This window comes from Condylura cristata, unplaced genomic scaffold (assembly GCF_000260355.1).
Source record: "Condylura cristata isolate star-nosed mole 26May11 unplaced genomic scaffold, ConCri1.0 scaffold00002, whole genome shotgun sequence".
Lineage (NCBI taxonomy): Eukaryota > Metazoa > Chordata > Mammalia > Eulipotyphla > Talpidae > Condylura > Condylura cristata.
In genome coordinates, this window is record NW_004567103.1 from 25,157,134 (window position 1) to 25,165,924 (window position 8,791).

Consider the following 8,791-nt stretch of genomic DNA (forward strand, 5'->3'; position numbering starts at 1 on the left):
GTACATGGCCTCTCTGTAACAGAGATGGGGAATAGCTGCCCATTCCGCTCTCGGACAGGGTTTTGGCTGCAGTGGGGTTTCCCCCTCTCAGTGATCTTGGCCGCCTTACTCTGGCAGCCAGCATCAGCTTCCTTGGCTTCGGGTTTCTTCTCTTCAGTAACCTCCTGGTCAGCTTTTCAGCCGCCATCTTGCAAGATGGGAAAGCGATGCCACCGGATGTTAAGTTCACAGAAGGCAGAGTCTGACTTCTGGCTTTTCCAGGCCACACCTCACAAAAGGCTGCTCAATTGAATTACTATTTGAAATCCCCTGACTACAGTCTCACACAGTCTCTCAGAGAGCACACACACACAAAACCAGCCTGTGGAAGAGCTTCCACTCCCTGAGACCATGAACCAGTAATGTCCAAAAGACACAGAGTTGCACAAGAATTGTCTGGCTCGCACTAGTGATGGGCCCCCACGCTAGTGAGCTCCCCACTGTTGTCCATCCCCCACCCCCTGCAGTGCACAGTTGCGGCTCCTCGGGAGTTGTGGAAGTCCCATGCGGGGAGTGGAAACACTGCGGATGGAGCGGGCGTGGGTCCTCCACCCTGTGTGGTTAATGCCAGCCTCTCTTCCAGCTCGCCAATGAGATGGATCTCCGCTCTGCTGAGATGCAGCAGAACTTTGAAAACAAGAACAGGTATTGTCGGAGACCAGCTCCAACCTTTGGGGTGTCTCGAGGCAGCACAGGCAGGACCCTAAGATGGGAAGGCTTCAGAGAGCAGAGATTCCAAAAGGGGGAGAGGGGAACAGAGGTGAGGAAGACACGGGAGTCAGGATAGAGTGCAAGTCTTCCTGCTTTTCCTTCAGCAGGTCTTTATACTGTGTAGCAAATAGTTGCTTGCAGTAATGTGAGATATCTCCATAAAACATTCTCAAGGACAAAGGGAAAAAAGCATTCTTCTGTTTATAATTTATGGTATGCTAAATTATATGTTTTTGTGACAGTTATCACATATACTGCTGTCTAGTAATCATCAAAGGAAGAGGGGTCTGGGAAAGGGTGAGCTTGTTAGCAAAAGGTTGTTAGGGGTCTTGGGATAGTAATAAATTGTGTTAGCAGTGTTATCAGTGAAAAGCTAATGGGTAATTTGAGGCTATCAGAGAATAGTTAGTGCTTGCTTTAAAAGGGAGTAAAATAAGAGAAAGTTGTACAGTTGTATATCAAACACCTGTGTAGTCAAAGTTAAAATTTGTCCGTGAGTCCTTATGCCCTGGGAGCCTTATCTGAAGTTTATTTTTATTCAGAGAAACCAAGGGAGCTTCCCAGGAGTTTTTTATGCCCTTGGATCTTATTCCTCCTGGGGCTTGGCTTTTGTCTCAGGAAACAGAGGAATTTCTCCTCCTGGGGCAGCTTGCCTGAACCAGCAGCTGCCTTTTTCAGCTAAGTCAATCCAGTTGTAAACTGAATGTTGCTCAAAATATTTTGATATTATGTTTATACAAAAAAGGGAGGTCATAACATAAGTTAGCAGTGGACAGTCTGATTTTTCAGAGCTTATCCCGATCCACCTGGAATCTGTCAGAGGATGGACGTTGCGTAGCTTGTGTCAAGGTATGCTTTCTGACACGGGCCTGTGGGCCTCTCCTGGCAGTCCAGGTCTCAGAGATTGAGACAGTGTCAAGTGGCGTGGGATGACAATGGGCGGGGGGGGAGGGTTAGCAAAGGGGGGTGAGCACATGGCTTTGGAGAGCAAGATGGCTTTACTTGAACCTAAAAGAGGTTCTTCTTAGTTTTGTACTCTTATCTATTTATTTCATTTTTTACTAATTCCTGAGAAGAACAGGTTGTTTATTCTCTATGAGATTTCTGTGGTAAATAACTGCTGTTCTCTAAATTGTGGTGGGGGGAGAGAACAGGAAGGAAAAGGCGGGCTGTAAGCATGCTTCCCCTCTTCTTCCTCACCTTTGCTTCCTCAAGCTGCTAGGACAGGAAGAAGGTCTGGGTGGAGCAGAAACCAACACAAGCCAGGGGAAGTAAAAGGAGGAGGCTGGTCTGTGTGAGAGGAAGAATTCAGTGCTCCCTTGTGGGCAAAGAGCAGCCTCAGAAGTCCTTGTGAACTGAGAATACTCCTTTTGAGTCATAGACTTGCTTTAAAAGAAGAAACTTAAATATTTTTTATTTATTCATTTACTTATAATAGACTATTTTCAAAGCAGTTTTGTGTCCACAGTATAAAATAGTATAAAATACAGAGAATTTCCCTACGCTCTTGACTTCAAACCCACACAACCTATGTCATTATCGACTTCTGGCACCATCATGGGATATCTGATGAACCCACATTCACACCATTATCACCCTAAGACCATAGTTCACGTTGGGGTTCACCCTTGGTGTTGTATGCTCTGTGGGTTTTGACAAATGTATCTACCATTCAAGTATCCTATAGCATAGTTTAACTACCGTAAAAATCCTCCATGCTCTGCTTATTCTTTCTCACCCCCTTAACTCCTGACAACTGCTGATTAGACTCCTACTGCATGTAGTGTTTTTATTTTTTTAAAGATTTATTTATCTATGCATACAAGAACTGGGGTACAGGCCAGAGGTGGGGGGTCATGAGAGGATTCACCAGAGACAGAGTGGGGAGAAAACAGACCAAAATACACTGCTGAGGGGAGCAGCAGGCAAGACAGGAAAGTTCTGCCACACCATGTAGGTCAGCTTCCTGGCCAGGGATTGAACTCGTGTTGCAGTGGCTGTGGATGGCTTCATAGTGCTGTGCTTTAACCCATTGTACCAACAAGGAAGGCCCAGCAGATAGTCTCTTCATATTGACTTATTCGCTAATAAGCACTTAGGTTCCTCCAAAGCTTTTCCTGACTAGACAATTTACACAGTCTTCATTTTAACACTCATCTAGAACACTGGATGGAGTCTGAAGTGACCTTAGGCTCTAAAATTATTTGGGGTGATAATATAGCTCACAGTTTCCAAAAAGTGCCAGCAGGAATACTGTTCTGTTAGAAGAAACCTATGGCCCTCCCCCTTCCCTGCTGAACACCTTGAGAAAACATCATGCGTTAAGGACCCTGGAGGTTGCACACTGGCCTCCTGTGTGAGAGAGAGGACCAGGTGAATATGACAGAAACTCTGGGCTTTTTTACTGATGACTGTGGCCTTCTTCCGGGCCCCACAGGGAGCTCAAAGAGGCTCACGCAGCAGAGCTCAGTGAGTTGGAAGAGAACTACAAAGCAGCCTTGAAGAAGGAGAAGTTGGCTGCCCAAGAAAAACTAGGTATGGTTGGGACCTGGGAGAATGACCCTGGGCAAAGGTGAGAGGCTGGGCTTGTAGGTCTAGGGCCTAGGAACCCCCGTGGCCATGGACAGGCTGTGACTGGGCTTTCAGAGTTTCCTCCTAAAACTCAGGAAGAGGAAGTGATTAAGGATGAAACCGAAAGCAATGACCATTAATGCCTTTCCTATGCCCAGAAGATGGAAAGGCCTACAACTAAGTTGCAAATATTGGTCATTTACCCCATTGTCTACCTTGCAGAAGGGTCGAGTTTGTTGATTAATTAATCTTCACAGGAAGGAAAAATTCTACGATTTTCTCCTTTTGTTTTGCCTTACATTTTTTTAAGAGGATTATTTATGCTAATTTTCCAGTTTTCTAAAGAGAACATGCATTCATGTAAACTTGGAAATGTTATTTTTAAGAAAGAAGCAAATACAAGTTACAAGGTTTTGCTCTTTTTTCCCACAGATGTAGGTTTATCCCAGGCATTAATTCTAGAACTTGGGGTGCATCAGAAATGCTTCAGCAGCATCTTATCAACAAATACAGGCCCCTTCTGAGACCTTATTCTGTAGGCCTAGGATGGGATCCAGGCATCTGACTTTGTAATAAGCTACTGCAGTGATTTCTGAGGCATACCGCAACCTCACCACTTCACCACCTAAGGGGAAGCAAGTAGGGGTGCTCACATTCAGAGAAATAATAATGACCCTGTTGTTTTTCTTTTGTCCAGAGGAGATGGAAAAGAACTATAAGTATTTGAAGAACATGTTTCATATGTATCAGGTGAGATTCAGGACGAGCTTGTGAGCTATCAGAGTAAGAGAAGAAAGACACATTCCTGCCGATGATGATGTGGTGAACGTAGGGCACTTGCAAGAAACACTGAGCTTTCTTAGACCTGTAGGCACTAACTACGTCCAGAGAGGAGTGCCCCCACCATCTGTGGTGGCCCCCATGACCAATCAGCCACCAGATCCTAAAGCATTTCAACAACCACTGTTGATATTTCTCTTGGTAATATCTTTGATTTTAGTAGTGCTGGGTTAAAGTGAATAAACATTTTCTTTTTATATGTAATATATTATTTTATATATTTTTGCATCATTTTTCATTTATGTACAACGTGTGCTTTCTCATTCCAGCTATAGCCCCATAAAATTCCCACCAGCGTACCACCACCATAGTCCCTTGTGCTCTTCCCACCCTGTTTTGATCCCTCTCCCCTCTCCTTCCCTGCAGAATGTCTCTGGTTTGTAGTTGCCTATTGATTTTGACATTTACTTTATTATGATTATTCTTTTTTTTTTCCCTGATCCCTTATTCGGATCCTTTACATTCCTCCTTAGTGTGAAACCATCCTGTATTTTTCTTTTTATTTCTGGCTTACACTGAACATAATCCCTTCCAGCTCCATCCATGTTGCTGCAAATGGCATGAGTTTATCTTTTTGATTGCTGAGTAATGTTCCATTGTGTATATGTACCACATCTTCTTGATCCAGTCATTTTTTTTTGGGAATTGGGGTTGTTCCCATATCTTACCTATTATAAATAGTGCTGCAGTAAACATAGGGGTGTAGGTGTCCCTTTGAATTAATGTTTTTGTGTCATTTGGTATATTCGTAGGAGTGGAATTGCTGGGTCATATGGAGGCTCCATTTTTAGCAGTTTGAGGGAACTCCAAACAGCTTTCCATAGTGGTGGGACCAGTTTGCATTCCCACCATCTGTGCAGGAGAGTTCCTTTTTCTCCACATCCTTGCTAGCATTTGTTGTTCCTAAGTTTTTTTGTTTGTTTGTTTTTTAAGGTGCAGAGGCAGTGAGAGAATTCACCAGACAGAGCGGATACCACCAGAGAGGGTCCACTGGTTTTTTAAATATGTGCCAAAGAGAATATTTTAAAGACCTCTAACACATTTGACCAAATTGCCATCCATAAAGTCTGTGTCTTAAGAGAACCAACTAAGATGGGGGAGAAAAGTGTAGTTATTACAACACAAAAACAGACAATTATAAACCAGAGAGATCCTACAGGGGAGGGGGGCAGAGTGGGATCAGGAGGAAGGAGGAATGTGGGGGTGCTGTGGTGATGACAGGAAGGGGAGAAGGGAAGTAAACATTGTTATAAAATGAACAATAATGTAAATAGATATATAAAAAATAAAAACTTACAGCCTGAAAAAAAAAAAAAACTAAACTAAAGTGCCTGGTGCTCCCTAATAATCTCAAACATAATCCTTTCATTTAACCCCCTGACTTGATGGAGACCCAGGAAAACAGAGTTAGGGCATGAGATCATCCTTGGAGGATGAAAATAGGAAAAGGGGGAGGACAGGTGGAGGATTGAGGTATCAAGCCCCTCTCCTTTGGTGACCCTGTTTGCCTGAGACTTTACAGCTTTTAGCACTGAAAGTCAGGCGTCCGAGGGAACAGCACAGTCCAGGCCAACAAAAGGATAGCAGATGATCCTATCAAAGGAACAAACCTTCCCTTGAATCACCAGCACTGTCTCCAAAGTTCTGTTTATCACAGTTTTTGAGTTTGTATCCAAAACTCAAGATTCATCAGAACAATGACAGCGCCTATGAGCTATGTCTGGCTGATGAGCTGGCAGATGCCTGACCTTTCTGGTGCACTTGTGTTTGTTCCAGTTGGGTCTTTCCAGGATTTGATGCTCTGGAAACGAACTGGCCAACAGTCTTGAAACCCCCAGGATTCTATCAGATGCCCACAAACAACCACAAATAAGCTCCCCTGCCAAGTTTGATGTGAAATTTGCTCACTGAAGTTAGGAAAGAGGTCAGGGTCCACCCAGGCCTGCCTTCTCCCGTGTCCCATCTGCATGAAGGCTGAGTCATCAGACAGAATTAGCAGCAGTTTGTACAAATGTAACCACAAAGGAAATTAGATTTGCTGGAGAGAAAATAGATACTGACTTATTATTGCCTAAGTGTTCAAGTGAACTACTAGGCATTCCACTCATTTCTATTGAAGAGTGATTCATGATTCAAAGGGAGATGAAAGTGAATCTTCAACTTAGGGAATATACCTATCCTCAAAGGAAGCCAAACTCTAGTAAGGCAACAGCCATGCAGAATTTCCTGTGATTTTCTGGGTCCTCCAATGAGTGGGACTGAAATCCTCCCGCCTGTCACCCACTCGTCTGTCATTAAGGTATCTCTCTGGTGAGGGAAGCCAAAAAGGGTGCAGTGTTGTGTTGGGAAGGCCCCTCCCAGGAGGGGGTTGACGGCCTCTGCAGCCATCTTATTTCATGTCCTGTTCTCTCTGGTTTCTTTGTGCCTCCACAGGACAGCATTTATGATGAAATGGAAGATAAATGGTCAAAGAAGAAAGCAGAATGGGAGAAGGATGAGAAGCTGGAGCGTGAAAAGATCTTGCTACAGCTAAGTGAGCACAGAAACATCTGACTGTTAGTGAAGCTGCACTGAGACACGGCCAACATGTCAAGCGTGGTCTCAACACAGAGAAGGCCGAAGGCAGACTTGGGAGGGTGGTGGGCTGCATGGTGGCATCCGGCGGGAAGGTGCCTGGTGTCTCCAGGAAAGCAACGTGGACAGGATGGGGTTTGTTATGAAATGGTCCACCTAAGTGTTGCAGCCTGTACCTAACAAAACAGTTGTGCCCTTGCAAGCTGTAACAAGCTTTGGACATGTACACTTGTTATCTCAGCATCAGGGACTCTGGAGTTCCAGGAAGAAGTTACTGAATTGGAGCTTCAAATATTCATTTGTTGGGCACGCCACTGCACTGAGCCCGTCTCTGTTCCCACCCCTCCGCTGAGGACCCCTGTTAAGCTGACATGCAGTTGACAGATGGTGTCGTGTGAGCTTAGACGAGCATGACATGTCTATTGATACAATCATGGGCTGCTATATAATTTTCATATTTCCAGTTTTGGGCACTGAAAGTCAGGCGTCCGAGGGAACAGCACAGTCCAGGCCAACGAAAGGATAGCAGATGACCCTATCAGGGGAACAAACCTTCCCTTGAAGCACCAGCACTGTCTCCAAAGTTCTGTTTATCACAGTTTTAATTTTGAGTTTGTATCCAAAACTCAAGACATACCCTGACGCAGTCAGGGAAATGTCAGCGCTACACTGATGAGCTGGCAGGTACCTGACCTTTCTGGTGCACTTGTGTTTGTTCCAGGGTTTGATGCTCTGGAAACGAACTGGCCAAAAGTCTTGAAAACAATGACAGAAAACATCTGTCAGATGCTTAGCATAGAGTATGGTCCCACAAATTCCCTGTAGATGAGCCTCCTATGGCCTCGAGTGTCTTCACAGAGGAAAAAGGAGTTTAAGGAGACTCCACTCCCTGACCTAGAAGACTAGTTAAGGTAGGAGTGGAGCCACTACAAACCTATTTCATACTCTTCCCCAACCCAGTTAAGATCAGATTGAGTTAATTTAAAAAAAAAAAAATTATTTATTCATATAAAACTGGGGTACAGGCCAGAGGTGCCGGGGTGGACTAGTTAAGGTAGGAGTGGAGCCACTACAAACCTATTTCATACTCTTCCCCAACCCAGTTAAGATCAGATTGAGTTAATTTAAAAAAAAAAAAATTATTTATTCATATAAAACTGGGGTACAGGCCAGAGGTACAGGAGTGGTGAAAGGATTCACCAGAGACAGAGTGAGGAGCAAAACAGGCAGACCGACGAAGTACACTGCTGAGGGGAGCAGCAGGCCGGCCAGGAGAGGTCTGCTGGGCCATGTGGTCACCTCCGGGGCAGGCAGGGATCAAACTCTTGCAGAAGTGGCTTTAGCTTCTTAGTGCTGTGCTTGAACCCTCTGCACCACCAGGGAGGGCCCAGGTTGAGTTAATTTTAGCAAACTACTCATTTAAACACAGACAGGGAACTCAGCCCCTGGAAAGGTTAATCCTCAGGGCCATCTGCACCGGCGAGGAAGGTGGGGCTGCAGTTGTCGGGGCCCTGACATGGCCAGGGCACCTCCCAGACTGTGACCTGCACATGCTTCACGTGTCATAAGTTTCTATGTCACCATCAGTTCTGGAAAGCAGACTGTAGAGTAGATGACGATGGTCAGGCATTTATGCCATTGACTTTTGTAGCTATCACCTGCAGCCTTGAATGCAGGAGGTGCTTGGGGTGTGGGCTCAGGGCGTGTGTGCCTGATGGTGGACATCTGGAATATGGGGTGGGCACATGTGATGTGGGTGGTGTCACACAGGCAGGGACGGCAAGGCAGAATGGCTATGAGAGGGCAAGTGACCCCAGAGAGGCAGGACCATGAGATGAGGCCAGAAAGAACCCAGAGAAATAAGCGTATAGAGATTGGCAGGAGGCTCAAGTTGCTGTCCTCCTGTGGCTCATTTCTCCTGTGCGCTATTAAAAAAACTGTGGGGGTGTTTATTGCTGCTTTATTTACAATTGGAAAAACATAGAAGCAGCCCAAATGCCCAAAAGTAGATGACTGGATTAAAAAGATGTGGTACATATATACAATGGAATATTAC

General features: G+C 45.1%; 1 protein-coding gene across 1 annotated transcript in view; it reads left to right on the forward strand.

Annotated features, from left to right (window-relative positions):
- Window positions 1-8,791, forward strand: part of ALS2CR12 (amyotrophic lateral sclerosis 2 (juvenile) chromosome region, candidate 12) — a 27,426-nt gene that overhangs the window by 10,530 nt on the left and 8,105 nt on the right. The window contains exons 6-9 of the mRNA XM_004674826.1: window positions 623-684; window positions 3,188-3,285; window positions 4,019-4,071; window positions 6,595-6,694. Coding sequence (XP_004674883.1) covers window positions 623-684; window positions 3,188-3,285; window positions 4,019-4,071; window positions 6,595-6,694 — 313 coding nt within the window. The remainder of the gene's footprint in view (window positions 1-622; window positions 685-3,187; window positions 3,286-4,018; window positions 4,072-6,594; window positions 6,695-8,791) is intronic.